This window comes from Hyla sarda, chromosome 10 (assembly GCF_029499605.1).
Source record: "Hyla sarda isolate aHylSar1 chromosome 10, aHylSar1.hap1, whole genome shotgun sequence".
In the NCBI taxonomy this organism is placed as follows: Eukaryota; Metazoa; Chordata; class Amphibia; order Anura; family Hylidae; genus Hyla; species Hyla sarda.
Genome location: NC_079198.1, coordinates 135,575,886 through 135,599,482, shown reverse-complemented (window position 1 = coordinate 135,599,482; position 23,597 = coordinate 135,575,886). Strand labels below are relative to the sequence as shown.

The following is a 23,597-nucleotide window of genomic DNA, read 5'->3' as shown; positions in this document are numbered from 1 at the left end:
GCCATCCAATTCCGTACTCTTGCCTCCGAATTATCCTGGAATAATGAGGCCCTCTGCGCGACCTTTAAAAAAGGCCTATCCAGCAACATTAAAGATGTGCTGGCGGCACGAGAAATTCCTGCTAACCTGCATGAACTTATTCATCTGGCCACCCGCATTGACATGCGTTTTTCCGAAAGGCGTCAGGAGCTCCGCCAGGATATGGACTTTGTTCGCACGAGGCGGTTTCTCTCCCCGGCTCCTCTCTCCTCTGGTCCTCTGCAATCCGTTCCTGTGCCTCCCGCCGTGGAGGCTATGCAAGTTGACCGGTCTCGCTTGACACCTCAAGAGAGGACACGACGCCGCATGGAGAATCTGTGCCTGTACTGTGCCAGTACCGAACACTTCTTGAAGGATTGTCCTATCCGTCCTCCCCGCCTGGAAAGACATCCGCTGAGTCCGCACAAAGGTGAGACAGTTTTTGATGTCAACTCTGCTTCTCCACGCCTTACTGTGCCTGTGCGGATATCTTCCTCTACCTTCTCCTTCTCTGCCGTGGCCTTCCTGGATTCCGGATCTGCAGGAAATTTTATTTTGGCCTCCCTCATCAACAGGTTCAACATCCCGGTGACCCGTCTCGCCAGACCCCTCTACATCAATTCTGTTAACAATGAAAGATTGGACTGTACCGTGCGTTACCGCACGGAACCTCTCCTAATGTGCATCGGACCTCATCACGAAAAAATTGAATTTTTGGTCCTCTCCAACTGCACTTCTGAAATTCTTCTTGGATTACCGTGGCTTCAACGCCATTCCCCAACCCTTGATTAGTCCACAGGAGAAATCAAGAACTGGGGTACTTCTTGTCTCAAGGACTGTCTTAAACCGGTTCCCAGTACTCCCTGCCGTGACCCTGTGGTTCCCCCTGTATCCGGTCTTCCTAAGGCTTATATGGACTATGCTGACGTCTTTTGCAAGAAGCAAGCTGAGACTTTACCCCCTCACAGGCCTTATGACTGTCCTATTGTCCTCCTCCCGGGTACTACCCCACCCCGGGGCAGAATCTATCCTCTGTCTGCTCCAGAGACTCTTGCCATGTCAGAGTACATCCAGGAGAATTTAAAAAAGGGCTTTATCCGCAAATCCTCCTCTCCTGCCGGAGCTGGATTTTTTTTTGTGTCCAAAAAAGATGGCTCCCTACGTCCTTGCATTGACTACCGCGGACTTAATAAAATCACGGTAAAAAACCGCTACCCCTTACCTCTTATCTCGGAACTCTTTGATCGCCTTCAAGGTGCCCACATCTTTACCAAACTGGACTTAAGGGGGGCTTATAATCTCATCCGCATCAGGGAGGGGGACGAATGGAAGACTGCATTTAACACTAGAGATGGACACTTTGAGTATCTGGTCATGCCCTTTGGCCTGTGCAACGCCCCTGCCGTCTTCCAAGACTTTGTTAATGAAATTTTTCGTGATCTCTTATATTCCTGTGTTGTGGTTTATCTGGACGATATTCGGATTTTTTCTGCCAACTTAGAAGAACACCGCCAGCATGTCCGCATGGTTCTTCAGAGACTTCGGGACAATCAACTTTATGCCAAAATGGAGAAATGTCTCTTTGAATGTCAATCTCTTCCTTTCCTAGAATACTTGGTCTCTGGCCAGGGACTACAAATGGACCCAGATAAACTCTCTGCCGTCTTAGATTGGCCACGCCCCTCCGGACTCCGTGCTATCCAACGTTTTTTGGGGTTTGCCAATTATTACAGACAATTTATTCCACACTTTTCCACTATTGTGGCTCCTATCGTGGCTTTAACGAAGAAAAATGCCAATCCCAAGTCCTGGTCTCCTCAAGCGGAAGACGCATTTAAACATCTCAAGTCTGCCTTTTCTTCTGCCCCCGTGCTCTCCAGACCTGACCCATCTAAACCCTTCCTTTTAGAGGTAGATGCCTCCTCAGTGGGAGCTGGAGCTGTCCTTCTACAAAAAAATTCTTCCGGGCATGCTGTTACTTGTGGTTTTTTTTCTAGGACCTTCTCTCCAGCGGAGAGGAATTACTCCATCGGGGATCGAGAACTACTGGCCATTAAATTGGCGCTTGAGGAATGGAGGCATCTGCTGGAGGGATCAAAATTTCCACTGATCACAAGAATCTCTCCTATCTCCAGTCTGCCCAACGACTGAACCCTCGCCAGGCCAGGTGGTCGTTGTTCTTTGCCCGTTTTAACTTTGAAATTCATTTTCGCCCTGCTGACAAGAACATTAGGGCCGATGCCCTCTCTCGTTCTTCTGATGCCTCTGAAGTAGAAGTCTCTCCGCAACACATCATTCCTCCGGACTGTCTGATCTCCACTTCTCCAGCCTCCATCAGGCAAACTCCTCCAGGGAAGACCTTCTTTTCTCCACGCCAGCGTCTCGGGATTCTCAAATGGGGACACTCCTCCCATCTCGCAGGCCATGCGGGCATCAAAAAATCCTTGCAACTCATCTCTCGTTTTTATTGGTGGCCGACTCTGGAGACGGATGTTGTTGATTTTGTGCGGGCCTGTACTGTCTGTGCCCGAGATAAGACTCCTCGCCAGAAGCCTGCTGGTCTCTTTCATCCTCTGCCCGTTCCCGAACAGCCTTGGTCACAGATTGGTATGGACTTTATTACAGACTTGCCCTCATCCCGTGGCAACACAGTTGTTTGGGTGGTCGTTGATCGATTTTCCAAGATGGCACATTTTATTCCTCTTCCTGGTCTTCCTTCAGCGCCTCAGTTGGCAAAGCAATTTTTTGTACACATTTTTCGCCTTCATGGATTGCCCACGCATATCGTCTCGGATAGAGGCGTCCAATTCGTGTCTAAATTCTGGAGGGCCCTCTGTAAACAGCTCAAGATTAAATTAAACTTCTCTTCTTCTTATCATCCCCAATCCAATGGGCAAGTAGAAAGAATTAACCAGGTCCTGGGTGACTATTTACGGCATTTTGTTTCCTCCCGCCAGGATGACTGGGCAGATCTTCTACCATGGGCCGAATTCTCATACAACTTCAGAGTCTCCGAATCTTCTGCTAAGTCCCCATTTTTCGTGGTGTACGGCCGTCACCCTCTTCCCCCCCTCCCTACTCCCTTGCCCTCTGGTTTGCCCGCTGTGGATGAAGTGACTCGTGATCTTTCCACCATATGGAAAGAGACCCAAAATTCTCTTTTACAGGCTTCATCCCGCATGAAAAAGTTTGCCGATAAGAAAAGAAGAACTCCCCCCATTTTTGCTCCCGGAGACAAGGTATGGCTCTCCGCTAAATATGTCTGCTTTCGTGTCCCCAGTTACAAACTGGGACCACGCTATCTTGGTCCTTTCAAAGTCTTGTGCCAGATTAACCCTGTCTCTTACAAACTCCTTCTTCCTCCTTCTCTTCGTATTCCCAATGCCTTCCATGTCTCTCTCCTTAAACCACTCATCATTAACCGCTTCTCTCCTGCTGACCGGGTGCGCTGCAATACCTCTCTCAGCCGGGATGCGATTCGCGATGCGGGAGGCGCCCGCTCGCGATGCGCATCCCGGCTCCCGTACCTGACTCGCTCTCCGTCGGTCTTGTCCCGGCGCGCGCGGCCCCGCTCCTTAGGGCGCGCGCGCGCCGGGTCTCTGCAATTTAAAGGCCCACTGCGCCACTGATTGGCGCAGCTGGCTTAATTAGTGTGTTCACCTGTGCACTCCCTATTTATACCTCACTTCCCCTGCACTCCCTCGCCGGATCTTGTTGCCATTGTGCCAGTGAAAGCGTTTCCTTGTGTGTTCCTAGCCTGTGTTCCAGACCTCCTGCCGTTGCCCCTGACTACGATCCTTGCTGCCTGCCCTGACCTTCTGCTACGTCCGACGTTGCTCTTGTCTACTCCCTTGTACCGCGCCTATCTTCAGCAGTCAGAGAGGTTGAGCCGTTGCTGGTGGATACGACCTGGTTGCTACCGCCGCTGCAAGACCATCCCGCTTTGCGGCGGGCTCTGGTGAATACCAGTAGCAACTTAGAACCGGTCCACCAGCACGGTCCACGCCAATCCCTCTCTGGCACAGAGGATCCACCTCCAGCCAGCCGAATCATGACAATAACTCACTATTATACTGACAGTACTGCCTAGTAACAAGTATCAATAACCCATATTATACATTGTATTAACAGCACTACCCAGATATACAAAATCCACCATCTGGAGTCACCTGTGCAAAGTTCAAGAAAAAAAGCTGCTTGTGTGTCAGGTCCAGTCCGGGCAGCTTGGGCTCCTTGCCGTGTCTCTCCACCCATTTCAGATACGCCTGGAAGACAACAAGATGTGATCATTATTCAGGGCTATATGTATCTATTGGCGGATCTGTAGATATTCATGTTATTAGTGTGGCCCAGTGGTATCCAAACTGTGGCCCTCCAGATGTTGCAAAACTACAACTCCCGGCATGCCCGGACAGATGTCCATGTATGCTGGGAGTTGTAGTTTTGCAACATCTGGAGGGCCACAATTTGGAGACTGCTGGAATAGCCTTATGTCCAGGGTGCAGCTATAGGGGGTGCAGATGCGGCTCCTGGACCCTGGTGCACTAACACCTTAAGGACTCAGGGTTTCTCCATTTTTGCATTTTCGTTTTTTCCTCCTCAATTTCCCACCTAAAAATCTATATTATGGCTTATTTTTTGTGTCGCCAATTCTACTTTGCAGTGATATCAGTCATTTTACCCAAAAATCCACGGCGAAACGGAAAAAAAATCATTGTGCGACAAAATCGAAGAAAAAACGCCATTTTGTAACTTTTGGGGGCTTCCGTTTCTACGCAGTGCATATTTCGGTAAAAATTACACCTTATCACTATTCTGTAGGTCCATACGGTTAAAATGATCCACTACCTATATAGGTTTGATTTTGTCGCACTTCTGGAAAAAATCATAACTACATGCAGGAAAATTTATACGTTTAAAAATGTCATCTTCTGACTCCTAAAACTTTTTTATTTTTCCACGTACAGGGCGGTATGAGGACTCATTTTTTGAGGTCTTCATGTTTATTTTATTTACACTGTTTTATTTTTTTTTTATGGGAAAAGGGGGGTGATTCAAACTTTTATTATGGAAGGGGTTAAATGACCTTTATTAACACTTATTCTTTAACTTTTTTTTTGCAGTGTTATAGGTCCCATAGGGACCTATAACACTGCACACACTGATCTCTTATACTGATCATTGTTATCCCATAGGGACCTATAACGCTGCACACACTGATCTCTTATACTGATCATTGTTATCCCATAGGGACCTATAACACTGCACACACTGATCTCTTATACTGATCATTGTTATCCCATAGGGACCTATAACACTGCACACACTGATCTCCTATACTGATCATTGTTATCCCATAGGGACCTATAACACTGCACACACTGATCTCTTATACTGATCATTGTTATCCCATAGGGACCTATAACACTGCACACACTGATCTCTTATACTGATCATTGTTATCCCATAGGGACCTATAACACTGCACACACTGATCTTTTACACAGATCACTGGCATGTATTAACACGCCTGTGATCAGTGTTATCGGCGCTTGACTGCTCCTGCCTGGATCTCAGGAACGGAGCAGTCATTCATCAATCGGACACCGAGGAGGCAGGTAAGGGCCCTCCCGGTGTCCTGTTAGCTGTTCGGGACACCGCGATTTCACCGCGGCGGTCCCGAACAGCCTGACTGAGCAGCCGGGATACTTTCACTTCAAACGCGGCGGTCAGCTTTGATCGCCGCGTCTGAAGGGTTACTACAGGGCATCACCGCGATCGCTGATGTCCTGTATTAGCCGCGGGTCCCTGCCGTTGATAGCCGCCGGGACCTACCCGATATGACGCGGGGACACCGCGTGACCCCGCGGCATATCGCGGGAGCCGGTGCAGGACATAAATATACGTCCTGCGTCGTTAAGGGGTTAAGGGACGCACTGGTATTATTAATGGACCTTTTTGCTGCTATTTTGGGAACATCGTGACAACAATAGAAAAAAAAAACTGCAGCAGGAAATTCAATGTGAGGTTTATAACTACAGTGACCCCTCGACTTATGTCGGCCCCGACATATGATCATTTCAACATATGATGGCCTCCCAGAGCCCATCGTATGTTGAAGGCAGCCTCGACATATGATGCTGCTGTGTGTCGGGGCCATCGTACAAACAGCTATCTGACAGCGCTGACAACTTCAGTAACTGACAGATAGTTGTATAATGTCCCCGTGTGCCCCGTTCTGCCTCCTGTTACTCACATGCTGTCCTGCTAACTCATACAGGCTTCCACTGTGAACTCCGTGTAAGCCCCGCCCCCCAGTGCAGCCATAGCCAATAGCCTGCAGCATCTTGCTGCAGGCATCCAATGAGCTGCAGGCTGCCCTCCCCTTCCTTTCCTATAGAGCTGTAGTCGGCAGGATGGTAATGGAGGACATTCTGTCTCCCCTGAAGGTATTTAAAGAACTGTACAGTACTGTATACAATGTCACACATCACATACAATACATATACACACTATACACCTCATACATCAATGTTTTCCTATCAGTGTGCCTCCAGCTGTTGCAAAACTATAACTCCCAGCATGCCCAGACAGTCAATGGCTGTACATGCATGCTGGGAGTTGTAGTTGTGCAACAGCTGGAGGCACCCTAGTTTGTTAAACACTCCACATACACTCCACATACAATGGTCATCCCAGAACCAATTAGCAGTTTCCCATAGAGATATGTATTCAACATACAATGGTTCCGAGCCCCCAGAACCAATTACCATTTTTACATAGACATATGTACTCGACATATGATGGTTTCAACATATGATGGTTCTCCTGGAACCAATTAATATCATATGTTGAGGGACCACTGTACTATATATCCTAATCCTATAGAGAAACTAGCAGCAGTATACAGATAGAGCTGGAGGAGAGATGTATATCTACTATATATACTGATCCCATAGAGATAGCAGCAGTATACAGATAGAGCTGAAGGGGAGGGTTATAACTACTATATATACTGATCCCGTAGAGATAGCAGCAGTATAAAGATAGAGCCGGAGGGGAGGTGTATAACTACAATACATCTTGATCTTATTGAGAGAGCAGCAGCAGTATACAGATGGAGCTGGAGGGGTATAACTGCTATATATCCTGATCCCATAGAGATATCAGCAGTATAAAGATAGAGCTGGAGGGGAGGTGTATAATAACTATATATCCTGATCCCATAGAGATAGCAGCAGTATACAGATAGAGCTGGAGGGGAGGTGTATAACTACTACATATCCTGATCCCATAGAGATATCAGCAGTATACAGATAGAGCTGGAGGGGAGGTGTATAACTACTATATATCCTGATCCCATAGAGATAGCAGCAGTATACAGATGGAGCTGGAGGGGAGGGGTATAACTGCTATATATCCTGATCCCATAGAGATATCAGCAGTATAAAGATAGAGCTGGAGGGGAGGTGTATAAATACTATATATCCTGATCCCATAGAGATAGCAGCAGTATACAGATAGAGCTGGAGTGGAGGTGTATAACTACTATATATCGTTATCCCATAGAGATAGCAGCAGTATACAGATAGAGCTGGAGGGGAGGTGTATAACTACTACATATCCTGATCCCATAGAGATATCAGCAGTATACAGATAGAGCTGGAGGGGAGGTGTATAACTACTATATATCCTGATCCCATAGAGATAGCAGCAGTATACAGATAGAGCTGGAGGGGAGGTGTATAACTACCATTTATCCTGATCCCATAGAGATAGCAGCAGTATACAGATAGAGCTAGAGGGGAGGTGTATGACTACTATATATCCTGATCCCATAGAGATAGCAGCAGTATACAGATAGAGCTGGAGGGGAGGTGTATAACTACTATATATCGTGATCCCATAGAGATAGCAGCAGCAGTATACAGATAGAGCTGGAGGGTAGGTGTATAACTACTATATATCCTGATCCCATAGAGAAAGCAGCAGCATTATACAGATAGAGCTGGAGGGGGGTGTATAACTGCTATATATCCTGATCCCGTAGAGATAGCAGCAGTATACAGATAGAGCTGGAGGGGAGGTGTATAACTACTATATATCGTGATCCCATAGAGATAGCAGCAGCAGTATACAGATAGAGCTGGAGGGTAGGTGTATAACTACTATATATCGTGATCCCATAGAGATAGCAGCAGCAGTATACAGATAGAGCTGGAGGGTAGGTGTATAACTACTATATATCGTGATCCCATAGAGATAGCAGCAGCAGTATACAGATAAAGCTAGAGGGGAGGTGTATGACTACTATATATCCTGAGCCCGTAGAGATAGCAGCAGTATACAGATAGAGCTGGAGGGTAGGTGTATAACTACTATATATCGTGATCCCATAGAGATAGCAGCAGCAGTATACAGATAGAGCTGGAGGGGAGGTGTATGACTACTATATATCCTGATCCCGTAGAGATAGCAGAGCCCCCAGGTCGGCCTCTGCCTGATATGTTTTGTTACACTATTATATAAGGAGACAGGAGACTCTGTCTAAATTGAATAAAAAAATTAAAATGACCAAAATAGAGAGAGAAGCGCTGCCGCATTATTACTCTGACACTGTAACTAACTCGTCATGAAAGATTGCAGATTAGACCACATTAAGTAGCGGCCGCTTCCCAAACACCATGAAGAACATTAATTATTGTGACATTTCAATGTCAGAACTTTATCGCTCGGCATCCAGCAATAACAGGGGAGGAATAAAATAAAAGGAACCTCATCACACTTTACCTTGTACGCCTGTCGGACTCCGCCATTATCTGCTATATTTTCTCCCAGGGTGATGATTCCGCTTACCTAAAAAAAGAGTCATTTCATATAATTTATGCCGTGTCCAGAGGGGACTTTGTCATCTGTCCAATGTCACATGTTATAGAAACGCAGACAAAGCCGGGAGATGGAATATTAAAGAAGCACTCCGGGAATTAAAAAAAATTCTATAGTGCAGCACAGGCTATTATTAGAAAAAATGTAGAGGTCCTTTTGTATGACTTGTGCTTACCTGTTTGAGCTGATGTGGCAGGCGTGAGTTTGCAGTCATACTAGTTAAAATTCCATCACTGAAATTATTTCCTAATGCTGTCTACATTTCCCATGAAACCCCTGGCTCTGCAGAGAGAGGGGTGGAGTCTGATCACTACATCTGGTTCTTAAATTAGTCTGCTAGTGCTGGAGGTCACACCGGTGAACTGATTAGACTAATAAGTGGGTTGAGGTCAGTTCACACTATGTGCAGTTTTTATACATTTTCTTATTCTAAGTGCATTTCCAGAGAAATATCACCATGAGGAGAAAGTGATTTGACCTATATTCACAATTAAGGTGTTTTATGAAAATTTGAAATCTTAAGGCTGAGTCCATAAATTATATATAACTACTGTATATCCTGATCCCATAGGGATAGCAGCAGTATACAGTAGAACTGGAGGGGAGGTGTATAGCTACTATATATCCTGATTCTACAGAGATAGCAGCGATATACAGACAGAGCTGGAGGGAAGGTGTATAACTACTATATATTCTGATCCCTTAAAGAAGATGATGTAGGTGGCCTTCCCAAAGAAGATGTAGGTGGCCTTCCCAAAGAAGATAGGTGGCCTTCCCAAATAAGATGTAGGTGACCTTCCCAAAGAAGATAGGAGGCCTTCTCAAAGATGTAGGTGGCCTTCCAAAAGAAGATGTAGGTGACCTTTCCCATGAAAATGTAGGTGGCCTTCTCAAAGAAGATGTAGGTGGCCTTCCCAAAGAAGTTGTAGGTGGCCTTTCCAAAAAAAAGGTGTAGGTGGTCTTCTCAAAGAAGATGTAGGTGGCCTTCCCAAAGAAGATGTAAGTGGCCTTCCAAAAGAAGATAGGTGGCCTTCCCAAATAAGATGTAGGTGGCCTTTCCAAAGAAGATGTAGGTGACCTTCCCAAAGAAGATAGGAGGCCTTCTCAAAGAAGATGTAGGTGGCCTTCCAAAAGAAGATGTAGGTGACCTTTCCCATGAAGTTGTAGGTGGCCTTCTCAAAGAAGATGTAGGTGGCCTTCCCAAAGAAGTTGTAGGTGGCCTTCCCAGAAATGATGTAGGTGGCATTCCCAAAGAAGATAGGTGGCCTTCCCAAAAAAGATGTAGGTAGCCTTCAAAAGAAGATGTACGTGGCCTTCCCAAAGAAGATGTAGGTAGCCTTCCCGAAGAAGATGTATGTGGCCTTCCCAAAGAAGATGTACGTGACCTTCCCAAAGAAGATGTACGTGGCCTTCGCAAAGAAGATGTAGGTGGCCTTCCCAAAGAAGATGTAGGTGGCCTTTCCATAAAAAGATGTAGGTGGCCTTTCCAAAAAAAAGGTGTAGGTGGCCTTCTCAAAGAAGATGTAGGTGACCTTCCCAAAGAAGATGTAGGTGGCCTTCCCAAAGAAGATGTAGGTGGCCTTCCCAAAGAAGATGTAGGTGGCCTTCCCAAAGAAGATGTAGGTGGCCTTTCCAAAAAAAGGTGTAGGTGGCCTTCTCAAAGAAGATGTAGGTGACCTTCCCAAAAAAGATGTAGATGGCCTTCCCAAAGAAGATGTAGGTTGCCTTCCCAAAAAAATATGTAGGTGACCTTCCAAAAGAAGATAGGTGGCCTTCCCAAAGAAGATAGGTGGCCTTCCCAAAAAAGATGTAGGTAGCCTTCAAAAGAAGATGTACGTGGCCTTCCCAAAGAAGATGTAGGTAGCCTTCCCGAAGAAGATGTATGTGGCCTTCCCAAAGAAGATGTACGTGACCTTCCCAAAGAAGATGTACGTGGCCTTCGCAAAGAAGATGTAGGTGGCCTTCCCAAAGATGTAGGTGGCCTTCCCAAAGAAGATGTAGGTGACTTTCCCAAAGAAGATGTAGGTGGTCTTCCCAAAGAAGATGTAGGTGGCCTTCCCAAAGAAGATGTAGGTAGCCTTCCCAAAGAAGATGTAGGTGGTCTTCCCAAAGAAGATGTAGGTGGTCTTCCCAAAGATGATGTAGGTGGTCTTACGAGAGAAGATGTAGGTGGCCATCCCAAAGAATATGTAGGTTGTCTTCCCAAGAAGATGTAGGTGGCCTTCCCAAAGAAGATGTAGGTGGCCTTCCCAATAAAGATGTGTCATGGGAAATCTAATATGGATAAGGGTGTGGTGTTCTCACACAGGTAGTCTTTTGGAGATGTTTATCGTCTACTCACATTTTGCCCACCGGCCAAGTCCCAGGTGTAATTGCCGTACTGGTAGACCATGCATCGGGACTGGTCTTTGAAATGCATCGCAGAGAAATTACTCCACCAGTCAAACATGTTCCCATCCTTGTCAAAATTCCTTCCTATAAGAGAAAACAAAAAAATGAGATTCCTACAGCAAATATGACATTTCTGTGTCCATACACCTGTGATGCGGAGCTGATGGTTAGTTTGAGGACCATTGCTCCAAAACTTTGAGGAGTTAAGACAATAGGGAAGAACAAAGCTCTAAAATGGCCCCAAAAATCTAAAAAGACCAAAAAATGTCTTACGGTTTCTTAATGTTGCTGCAGGACAAAGATGGCACAAGGGCAGTGGTGGTACTGTGGCCCTCCGGATGTTGCAAAACTTCAACTCCCAGCATGGCCGGACAGCCGTTGGCTGTCCGGGCATGTTGGGAGTTGAAGTTTTGCAAAAAAGACAACTAGGGCAACAAGTGTGGGTGCGATATTGTTCCCATAAATGTTCCCATAAATGTGATGACCTATCAGACTGGTGGGTCCATCATGCAGCGTCGTAGGTGGCCAAACAACTTAGTGATAAAGCATCAATTACTTTTTATCATTACCATTATCATCAAAGCCGTGAGTGATTTCGTGGCCAATAACCATACCGATTCCCCCAAAGTTCAATGCTTGAGGTTGGTGTTTACTAAAAAATGGAGGCTGAAGGATCCCAGTGGGAAATACTGTAAAAAAGACAGAATATAACAGTCATTACCGGTTGTATTTGAGGTCATGAAATAGGCAAGGGTGGGGTCAATATTTTTGGCCCATACTAGACAGTAAGCTGGGCCAGATTAATAAGAACTCAACACCAATTTATCTATCCAGAACGCTGTGTGTGCGCTGCGGGTGTCGGCCATGCCCCCTCATGACATCAGGCCATGCCCCTCAATGCAAGTCTATGGCCGTCATGCCCCCTCCCATAGATTTGTATTGAGGGGGTATGGCCTAACGACATGAAGGGGTGTGGCCGACCCCCGCAGCGCACACACAGCGTTCGGTACTAAATGTTCCGAACCCAGCTGGAAGGCTGGCCAGTGGAGTACCCCTTTAAGAAGCTACTCACCAATCTGATTCCGGTTTGGGGAATAGAAGGCATCAGCCACTGCCGCGCCGATTATCCAACTGGAACAGAATATAGAGAGGGACGGTTATAAAGGTTACACAACCAGTCCCAGAGATGTTTTTAAAGATTTTACAATCATATGGAAAATGTTGTTAATTTAAGGGGGTACTCCGGTGGAAAACTATTTTTTTTAAATCAACCATTGCCAGAAAGTTAGACAGATTTGTAAATTTCTTCTATATAAAAATCTTAATCCTTCCAGTACTTATCTGCTGCTTTATGCTTCACAGGAAGTTGTGTAGTTCTTCCCAGTCTGACCACAGTGCTCTCTGCTGACACCCCTGTCCATGTCAGGAACTGTCCAGAGCAGGAAAGGTTTGCTAAGGGGAATTGTTCCTTCTCTGGACAGTTCCTGACACGGAGAGGTGTCAGCAGAGAGCACTGTGGTCAGACTGGGAAGAACTACACAACTTCCTGTGAAGTATACAGCAGCTGATAAGTACTGGAAAGATTTATATTTTTAAATAGAAGTGATTTACAAATCTGTTTAACTTTTTGGCACCATTTGGTTTGAGAAAATGTGTTTTCCACCGGAGTACCAGAGTAACAGAATATCGGCACTTTGCGATTTTGCGAATATTTAGAATATAGTGATATATATCCGTAATGACGGATTTTATTTAATTTTTTTAAAAATGGGAATATTTCTGCGAATATCGGCACTTCCAGATTGGACATTGATCCCTCCCTTCTTTTGGTTGAAAGATATAATTGTGAATGCCCACTATGCAAATTTCATTACGAATTTTCGTATGAAAAAAAAAAAGAGAACGAACGTAACGAATATGCGAATTTCGCAAACATAGGATGAATATTCGTCCATATATTCGCGAAATATCTCAAATTCGAATATGGCCCCTGCCGCCCATCACTAGTTATTTTCTTAGGCTGCCCATATATTTTAGTTGACTAGTTGACATTTATCTTTACCTTTTTTTTGCGTGACTCCGCGAAATTTATTAAATGGTCACAGGGCATGTGATAAATTATGTGGAGGATACACATTTTCTGAAATTTCGCTCTTCACATACACCAAAAAGCGACGTTAGGTCTGGGCTGGTGTAGAATTGCGCCTTATTGGGGAGTTTTGCTACTTTTTTGCGAAAGTTGCAGTTGATGAATTCATCATCACTGCACAAGACTAAGGTATTCCAGGAAAAAACTTTTTTTTTTTTATATCAAATGGCTCCAGAAAGTTAAACAGATTTGTAAATTACTTCTATTAAAAAATAGAAAAAAATCTTAATCCTTTCAATAATTATCAGCTGCTGAAGTATAGTTGTTTTCTGGCAACAGTGCTCTCTGCTGACATCTCTGCTTGTCTCGGGAACCGCCCAGTTTAGAAGAGGTTTGCTATGGGGATTTGCTTCTAAACTGGGCAGTTCCCGAGACACGTGTCATCAGAGAGCACTTAGACAGAAAAGAACAACTCAACTTCAGCAGCTCATAAGTACTGAAAGGATTAATATTTTTTTAATAGAAGTAATTTACAAATCTGTTTAACTTTCTGGAGCCAGTTGATATTTAAAAAAAAAAAGTTTTTTTCCTGGATAACCCCTTTATCATCTGGCCTGTACGCTCTTTGATAAAAAAAAAAAAAAAAGTGTAAATCGAAAAGGCACAAAAAATAGCCTGAGGCGCAGCGCTGCGCCTAAATAGCGACAAATCTACACACAAAAACAGCTCTAAAGACAATGATAAATGCCCCCATTTATTCGTAAAAAGCAGTGAAAGTACAGCGGGTAGAATCAAGGAGCAACAGACTGTTTCCTGCGCCCAAGCGCACTTCCTCGAGCCGCTGACCAACGGTCCGAGGAAGGCGCAGGAAACAGTCTGTTGCTCCTTGATTCTACCCGCTGTACTTTCACTGCTTTTTACGAATAAATGGGGGCATTTATCATTGTGTTTCGAGCGTTTTTTTTTTTAGCGTTGATTTGTCGCTATGTAGGTGCGGCGCTGCGCCTCAGGCAATTTTTTGCGCCTTTTCGATTTACACCTGTTTTAAAAAGAGCGTACAGGCCAGATGTTAAGGCTTAGTCTCGTGCAGTGGTAATGAATTTATCAACTGCGACAGTCGCTAAAAAGTCGCAAAACCCACCTTTAAAGGGGTACTCCAGTGGAAAACTTTTTTTTTTTTTTTTCAATGAACTGGAGCCAGAAAGTTAAACAGATTTGTAAATGACTTCTATTAAATAAAACTCTTTATCCTTGCAGTACTTATTAGTAGCTGTATGCTACAGAGGAAATTCTTTTTTTTTTTAATTTCTTTTCTGTCTGACCACAGACACTCTCTCCGTGTCAGGAACTGTCCAGAGAAGCATTAGGTTTGCTATGGGGATTTTCTCCTGCTCTGGACAGTTCCTGATACGGGCATCAGGTGTCAGCAGAGAGCACTGTGGACAAGACAAAAAAAGAAACTCAACAAGAAAAGAATTTCCTCTGTAGCATACAGCTGCTAAAAAGTACTGGAAGGATAAAAAATAAAATGTTTAATAGAAGTCATTTACAAATCTGTTTAACGTTCTGGCACCAGTTGACTAAAAAAAAAAAAAAACCTTTTCCACCGGAGTACCTCTTTAAACAAGGATAACAAACCACTGTGCAACACCTCCAAGAACAACAGGGGTGATGGGGACGGGGTGCAATAGTATTGGATACTGTATACAAGAACACCATGTACATCAGTGGTCCCCAAACTGTGGTCCTCCAGCTGTTGCAAAACTACAATATCCAGCATGCCTGGACAGCCGTTGGCTGTCCAGTCATGCTGGGAGTTGTAGTTTTGCAACATCTGGAGGGCCACAGTTTGGGGACCACTGATGTACATTATACTGGAAGGATAAAAAAAATGTTTAATAGAAGTAATTTACAAATCTGTTTAACCAGTTGACTAAAGAAAAAAAAAATATTTTCCACCGGAGTACCCCTTTAAACAAGGATAACAAACCACTGAGTAACACCTCCAAGAACAACAGGGGTGATGGGGACGGGGTGCAATAGTATTGGATACTGTATACAAGAACACCATGTACATCAGTGGTCCCCAAACTGTGGTCCTCCAGCTGTTGCAAAACTACAATATCCAGCATGCCTGGACAGCCGTTGGCTGTCCAGGCATGCTGGGAGTTGTAGTTTTGCAACATCTGGAGGGCCACAGTTTGGGGACCACTGATGTACATTATACTGGAAGGATAAAAAAAATGTTTAATAGAAGTAATTTACAAATCTGTTTAACCAGTTGACTAAAGAAAAAAAAAATATTTTCCACCGGAGTACCCCTTTAAACAAGGATAACAAACCACTGAGTAACACCTCCAAGAACAACAGGGGTGATGGGGACAGGGTACTGTATACAAGAACACCATGTACATCAGTGGTCCCCAAACTGTGGTCCTCCAGCTGTTGCAAAACTACAATTCCCAGCATGCCTGGACAGCCGTTGGCTGTCCAGGCATGCTGGGAGTTGTAGTTTTGCAACATCTGGAGGGCCACAGTTTGGGGACCACTGATGTACATTATATGGGAAGGATAAAAAAATGTTTAATAGAAGTAATTTACAAATCTGTTTAACCAGTTGACTAAAAAAAAAAAAAAAATCTTGTCCACCGGAGTACCCCTTTAAACAAGGATAACAAACCACTGAGTAACACCTCCAAGAACAACAGGGGTGATGGGGACGGGGTGCAATAGTATTGGATACTGTATACAAGAACACCATGTACATCAGTGGTCCCCAAACTGTGGTCCTCCAGCTGTGGCAAAACTACAATTCCCAGCATGCCTGGACAGCCGTTGGCTGTCCAGGCATGCTGGGAGTTGTAGTTTTGCAACATCTGGAGGGCCACAGTTTGGGGACCACTGATGTACATTATACGGGAAGGATAAAAAAATTTTAATAGAAGTAATTTACAAATCTGTTTAACCAGTTGACTAAAGAAAAAAAAAAATCTTTTCCACCGGAGTACCCCTTTAAACAAGGATAACAAACCACTGAGTAACACCTCCAAGAACAACAGGGGTGATGGGGACAGGGTATGGTATACAAGAACACCATGTACATCAGTGGTCCCCAAACTGTGGTCCTCCAGCTGTTGCAAAGCTACAATTCCCAGCATGCCTGGACAGCCGTTGGCTGTCCAGGCATGCTGGGAGTTGTAGTTCTGCAACATCTGGAGGGCCAGAGTTTGGGGACCACTGATATGTACATTATACTCAGCTTATTGAGCTCTATTTCCGTACAATAAAATAATGGAGGCTTTAATACTTACGCATCGGGGTCCACCGGCTCTCTTAGCTTTTTTAGACTCTTTTGCGCTGTCGCTTTTAGTATTTCCAGTATGTTCTCAAAGTATTTATCTTCACTAAAGTTCAACTGCAGAGAAAAAGAGGGAAAAAAAATAATAAAATCAACGTTTTTGTGGCATTAGATGTATCCGGCTTGATCTATGTGTTTTTTTTTTTCCATGTGGCCATTATATTTGTCTGGCTGACTGTCAATACTATTCCGCTTGTGAAAGCATTGCAATTACGCCGACCTTCCCGCTCCCCGTATAAGCGTTTTCTGAAAGCGCTAAGAGCTGTCACAAGTGCTGTTCAAGTTACTGCAAATCAAAAGGAACTCCTGCCAGATGTCTGGGACCTGGAGAAGATGACTTGAACTGCAGGCGCCAAAACAAATGACACTCAAAGCTATTTCAGAAAGCGCGGCGGTAAGAAGCGGTCTTTCCTTCTTCAATGGTTAGGTCACAATTAAACCCGATTTCCACCCTCCGATGTATCTTCTGAAAAAAAAAAAAAATATATATAAAAAAAGAAAAGAGAGAACCGACTAACAGGCGGCGGGATTGAAAGTGAAGCGGCTTTTATCTGCAGAGAAGTGACAAGATGGCGGTGGACCCGCTGCCACGGTAACCACACGAGGTGCCCACCTGTGATAATCCAAACTAATCTGATAAACTGTGTTCTGCCTATTGCAGGGTCTGAGGGGGTGGAGGATGACCGATGTTTGATCATTGTTGTCCTTGTAGATATTGTGCAGTCATTTTCATTGTCCTTCTATGTGTTATCCAGTGGTTTATCATCCTTCTAGATGTTGAAAATTGATTTGTTGTCCTTGTAGATGTTGTCCAGTGTTTTTTTGTCCTTGTAGATGTTGTCAAGTGTTATTTTTGTCCTTGTAGATGTTGTCCAGTGTTTTTTTTGTCCTTGTAGATGTTGTCCAGTGTTTTTTTGTCCTTGTAGATGTTGTCCAGTAGTTTTTTTTGTCCTTGTAGATGTTGTCCAGTGTTTTTTTGTCCTTGTAGATGTTGTCCAGTAGTTTTTTTGTCCTTGTAGATGTTGTCCAGTGTTTTTTTGTCCTTGTAGATGTTGTCCAGTGTTTTTTTTGTCCTTGTAGATGTTGTCCAGTGTTTTTTTGTCCTTGTAGATGTTGTCCAGTGTTTTTTTGTCCTTGTAGATGTTGTCCAGTGTTTTTTTGTCCTTGTAGATGTTGTCCAGTGTTTTTTTGTCCTTGTAGATGTTGTCCAGTGTTTTATTTGTCCTTGTAGATGTTGTCCAGTAGTTTTTGTCCTTGTAGATGCTGTCCAGTGTTTTTTTTGTCCTTGTAGATCTTGTCCAGTGTTTTTTTTGTCCTTGTAGATGTTGTACATTGTTTTTTTTTGTCCTTGTAGATGTTGTCCAGTTTTTTTTGTCCTTGTAGATGTTGTCCAGTTTTTTTGTCCTTGTAGATGTTGCCCAGTGTTTTTTTTGTCCTTGTAGATGTTGTCCAGTGTTTTTTTGTCCTTGTAGATGTTGCCCAGTAGTTTTTGTCCTTGTAGATGTTGTCCAGTAGTTTTGTCCTTGTCGATGTTGTCCAGTGTTTTTTTTTGTCCTTGTAGATGTTGCCCAGTAGTTTTTGTCCTTGTGGATGTTGCCCAGTAGTTTTGTCCTTGTCGATGTTGTCCAGTGTTTTTTTTTGTCCTTGTAGATGTTGCCCAGTTTTTTTTGTCCTTGTAGATGTTGCCCAGTGTTTTTTTTGTCCTTGTAGATGTTGTCCAGTGTTTTTTTGTCCTTGTAGATGTTGCCCAGTAGTTTTTGTCCTTGTAGATGTTGTCCAGTAGTTTTGTCCTTGTGGATGTTGTCCAGTGTTTTTTTTTGTCCTTGTAGATGTTGCCCAGTAGTTTTTGTCCTTGTGGATGTTGCCCAGTAGTTTTGTCCTTGTCGATGTTGTCCAGTGTTTTTTTTTGTCCTTGTAGATGTTGTCCAGTAGTTTTGTCCTTGTCGATGTTGTCCAGTGTTTTTTCTTGTCCTTGTAGATGTTGCCCAGTGGTTTATGGTCCTTGTAGATGTTGCCCAGTGGTTTATGGTCCTTGTAGATGTTGTCCAGTGTTTTTTTTGTCCTTGTAGATGTTGTCCAGTGTTTTTTTTTGTCCTTGTAAATGTTGTCCATTGTTTTTTTTTGTCCTTGTAGATGTTGTCCAGTAGTTTTTGTCCTTGTAGATTTGTCCAGTGTTTTTTTTTGTCCTTGTAGATATTGTCCAGTGTTTTTTTGTCCTTGTAGATGTTGCCCAGTGTTTTTTTGTCCTTGTAGATGTTGTCCGGTGTTTTTTTGTCCTTATAGATCTTGTCCAGTGTTTTTTTTGTCCTTGTAGATGTTGTCCAGCAGTTTTGTCCTTGTCGATGTTGTCCAGTGTTTTTTCTTGTCCTTGTAGATGTTGCCCAGTAGTTTTTTGTCTTTCTAGATGTTGTCCAGTAGTTTTTGTCCTTATAGATGTTGTCCAGTAGTTTTTGTCCTTGTAGATGTTGCCCAGTAGTTTTAGATGTTTTCCTGTGGTTTATTGTCCTTGTGGATGTAGCCCAGTGTTTTTGTCCTTGTAGGTGTTGCCCAGTGGTCCGTGTCCCTTTAAATGTTGCCAAATGATTTGTTGTTCTTTTAAGTGTTTCCCAGTGGTTTATTGTCCTTGTGGATGTAGTAGATGTTGTCCAGCAGTTTTTTTCCTTGTAGATGTTTCCCAATGGTTTGTTGTCCATGTAGATAGTGCCCAGTAATTTTTGTCATCCTTCTAGAGGTTGAACAGTGATTTGTTGTCCTTGTAGATGTTGTCCAGTAGTTTTTGTCCTTGTAGATGTTGTGCAGTGGTTTATTGTCTTTGTAGATGTTGTCCAGTAGTTTTTTGGTCCTTGTAGATGTTTTTCTGTGGTTTATTGTCCTTGTAGATGTTTTCCATAAATTTTTGTTGTCCTTATAGATCAGTGTTTCCCAACCAGGGTGCCTCCAGCTGTAGATGTTTTCCTGTGGTTCATTGTCCTCGTGGATGTAGTTGATGTAGTAAATGTAAATGTTGTCCAGTGATTTTTGTCCTTGTAGATATTTTCCTGTGATTTGCTGTCCTTGTGGATGTTGTCCTTGTAGGTGTTGTTTAGTAGATTTTTTGTTATTGTAGATGTTTTCCATAAATTTTTGTTGTCCTTATAGATCAGTGTTTCCCAACCAGGGTGCCTCCAGCTGTTGCAAAACTACAACTCCAAGCATGCCCAGACAGCCTTTGGCTGTCTGGGCATGCTTGGAGTTGTAGTTTTGCAACAGCTGGAGGCACCCTGGTTGGGAAAGACTGTTATAGATGTTATCCAGTGATTTATTATCCTTCTAAATGCTGCCCATTATTTGCTGTCCTTGTGGATGTTGCCCAGTGGTTTATTGTCCTTGTAGGGGTTGTTTTGTTGTTTAGTGTTTTTTTTAGTCCTTGTAGATGTTTCCCAGTAATTTTTGTTGTCCTTGTAGATGCTGCCCAGTGTTTTTTTTTAGTCTTTGTAGATGTTGCCCAGTAGTTTTTGTCCTTGTAGATGTTTCCCAGTAGTTTTGGATGTTTTCCTGTGGTTTATTGTCCTTGTGGATGTAGCCCAGTGTTTTTGTCCTTGTAGGTGTTGCCCAGGGGTCCGTGTCCCTTTAAGGGTACTCCGGTGGAAAACACATTTTCTCAAATCAACTGGTGCCAGAAAGTTAAACAAATTTGTATATTACTTCAATTTAAAAAAATCTGAACTTCCAGTACTTATCAGCTGCTCTATGCTCCACAGGAAGTTGTATTTCTTTCTGGAGTTCTTTTCAGTCTGACCACAGTGCTCTCTGCTGACACCTCTGTCCATGTCAGGAACTGCCAAGAGCAGGAGAGGTTTGCTGTGGGGATTTGCTTGTACTCTGGACAGTTCCTGACATGGACAGAGGTGTCAGCAGAGAGCCCTGTGGTCAGACTGAAAAGAATTCCAGAAAGAAATACAACTTCCTCTGTAGTATACAGCAGCTGATAAGTAATGGAAGGATTAACATATTTAAATAGAATTAATTTACAAATCTGTTTAACTTTCTGGAACCAGTTGATTTGAAAAAAAAAAAAAATAGTTTTCCACCGGAGTACCCCTTTAAATGTTGCCCAATGACTTGTTGTCCTTGTAAGTTTTTCCCATTGTTTTTTTGTCCTTGTAGATGTAGTAGATGTTGTCCAGTAGTTTTTAATAATTTTTGTTGTCCTTTTAAATGTTATCCAGTGGTTTGTCATCCTTCTAGAGGTTGAACAGGGATTTGTTGTCCTTGTAGATGTTGTCCAGTGTTTTTTTTGTCCTTGTGGATGTTGCCCAGTAGTTTTTGTCCTTGTAGATGTTTTCCAGTGTTTTTTTTGTCCTTGTAGATGTTGCCCAGTAGTTTTTGTCCTTGTAGATGTTTTCCAGTGTTTTTTTTGTCCTTGTGGATGTTGCGCAGTTGTTTATTGTCCTTGTAGATGTTGCCCAGTAGTTTTTGTCCTTGTAGATGTTTTCCTGTGGTTTATTGTCCTTGTAGATGTTGCACAGTTGTTTATTGTCCTTGTAGATGTTGCCCAGTAGTTTTTGTCCTTGTAGATGTTGCGCAGTTGTTTATTGTCCTTGTAGCTGTTGCGCAGTTGTTTATTGTCCTTGTAGATGTTGCACAGTTGTTTATTGTCCTTGTAGATGTTGTGCAGTAGTTTTTGTCCTTGTAGATGTTGCACAGTTGTTTATTGTCCTTGTAGATGTTGCCCAGTAGTTTTTGTCCTTGTAGATGTTGTGCAGTAGTTTTTGTCCTTGTAGATGTTGCGCAGTTGTTTATTGTCCTTCTAGATGTTGCGCAGTTGTTTATTGTCCTTGTAGATGTTGCGCAGTTGTTTATTGTCCTTGTAGATGTTGCCCAGTAGTTTTTGTCCTTGTAGATGTTGCGCAGTTGTTTATTGTCCTTGTAGATGTTGCGCAGTTGTTTATTGTCCTTGTAGATGTTGCGCAGTTGTTTATTGTCCTTGTAGATGTTGCGCAGTTGTTTATTGTTCTTCTAGATGTTGCGCAGTTGTTTATTGTCCTTGTAGATGTTGCGCAGTTGTTTATTGTCCTTGTAGATGTTGCGCAGTTGTTTATTGTCCTTGTAGATGTTGCGCAGTGGTTTATTGTCCTTGTAGATGTTGTGCAGTTGTTTATTGTCCTTGTAGATGTTGCGCAGTGGTTTATTGTCCTTGTAGATGTTGCACAGTTGTTTATTGTCCTTGTAGATGTTGCACAGTTGTTTATTGTCCTTCTAGATGTTGCGCAGTTGTTTATTGTCCTTGTAGATGTTGTGCAGTGGTTTATTGTCCTTGTAGATGTTGCGCAGTTGTTTATTGTTCTTCTAGATGTTGCGCAGTTGTTTATTGTCCTTGTAGATGTTGCGCAGTTGTTTATTGTCCTTGTAGATGTTGCGCAGTTGTTTATTGTCCTTGTAGATGTTGCGCAGTTGTTTATTGTCCTTGTAGATGTTGCGCAGTGGTTTATTGTCCTTGTAGATGTTGCGCAGTTGTTTATTGTCCTTGTAGATGTTGCGCAGTGGTTTATTGTCCTTGTAGATGTTGTGCAGTTGTTTATTGTCCTTGTAGATGTTGCGCAGTGGTTTATTGTCCTTGTAGATGTTGCGCAGTTGTTTATTGTCCTTGTAGATGTTGTGCAGTTGTTTATTGTCCTTGTAGATGTTGCGCAGTGGTTTATTGTCCTTGTAGATGTTGTGCAGTTGTTTATTGTCCTTGTAGATGTTGTGCAGTGGTTTATTGTCCTTGTAGATGTTGTGCAGTGGTTTATTGTCCTTGTAGATGTTTTCCTGTGGTTTATTGTCCGTGTAGATGTTGCGCAGTGGTTTGCTGTCCTTGTAGATGTTTTCCTGTGGTTTATTGTTCTTGTGGATGTAGTAGATGTTTTTCAGTAGTTTTTTTTCCTTGTAGATGTTTCCCAATGGTTTATTGTCCTTGTAAATATAAATATTGTCCAGGGATTTTTGTCCTTGTAGATATTTTCCTGTGGTTTGCTGTCCTTGTGGATGTTGTCCTTGTAGGTGTTGTTTAGTAGATTTTTTGTTCTTGTAGATGTTTTCCAGTAATTTTTGTTTCCTTATAGATCAGTGTTTCCCAACCAGGGTGCCCCCAGCTGTTGCAAAACTACAACTCCTAGCATGCCCGGACAGCCTTTGGCTGTCCGGGCATGCTGGGAGTTGTAGTTTTGCAACAGCTGGAGGCACCCTGGTTGGGAAACACTGTAATAGATGTTATCCAGTGATTTATTGTCCTTCTAAATGCTGCCCATTATTTGCTGTCCTTGTGGATGTTGCCCAGTGGTTTATTGTCCTTGTAGGTGTTGTTTTGTTGTTTAGTGTTTTTTAGTCCTTGTAGATGTTTCCCAGTAAATTTTATTGTCCTTCTATATGTAGAACAGTGATTTGCTGTCCTTGTAAATTTTGCCCAGTGTTTTTGGTCCTTGTAGATGTTTTCCTGTGGTTTATTGTCCTTGTGGATGTTTTCCAGTAGTTTTTTTTCCTCGTAGATGTTTCCCAATGGTTTATTGTCCTTGTAGATGTAGTAGATGTTATCCAGTTGTTTATTGTCCTTGTAGATGTTGCGCAGTGGTTTATTGTTGTTGTAGATGTTGCGTAGTTTTTTTGGTCCTTGTAGATGTTTCCCAGTGGTTTATTGTCCTTGCAGATGTAGTAGATGTTGTCCAGTAGTTTTTAATAATTTTTGTTGTCCTTTTAAATGTTATCCAGTGGTTTGTCATCCTTCTAGAGGTTGAACAGGGATTGGTTGTTTTCCAGTGTTTTTTTTGTCCTTGTGGATGTTGCGCAGTTGTTTATTGTCCTTGTAGATGTTGCACAGTTGTTTATTGTCCTTGTAGA

General features: G+C 43.2%; 1 protein-coding gene across 2 annotated transcripts in view; it reads right to left on the bottom strand.

The window, feature by feature from the left end:
* Positions 1-23,597, bottom strand: part of MMEL1 (membrane metalloendopeptidase like 1) — a 240,207-nt gene that overhangs the window by 9,270 nt on the left and 207,340 nt on the right. For both annotated transcript variants that reach the window (XM_056544305.1, XM_056544304.1), the window contains exons 16-21: positions 16,696-16,799; positions 12,368-12,426; positions 11,865-11,984; positions 11,246-11,379; positions 8,809-8,874; positions 4,188-4,283 (exon numbers count right to left, since the gene is read on the bottom strand). In XM_056544305.1, coding sequence (XP_056400280.1) covers positions 4,188-4,283; positions 8,809-8,874; positions 11,246-11,379; positions 11,865-11,984; positions 12,368-12,426; positions 16,696-16,799 — 579 coding nt within the window. The remainder of the gene's footprint in view (positions 1-4,187; positions 4,284-8,808; positions 8,875-11,245; positions 11,380-11,864; positions 11,985-12,367; positions 12,427-16,695; positions 16,800-23,597) is intronic.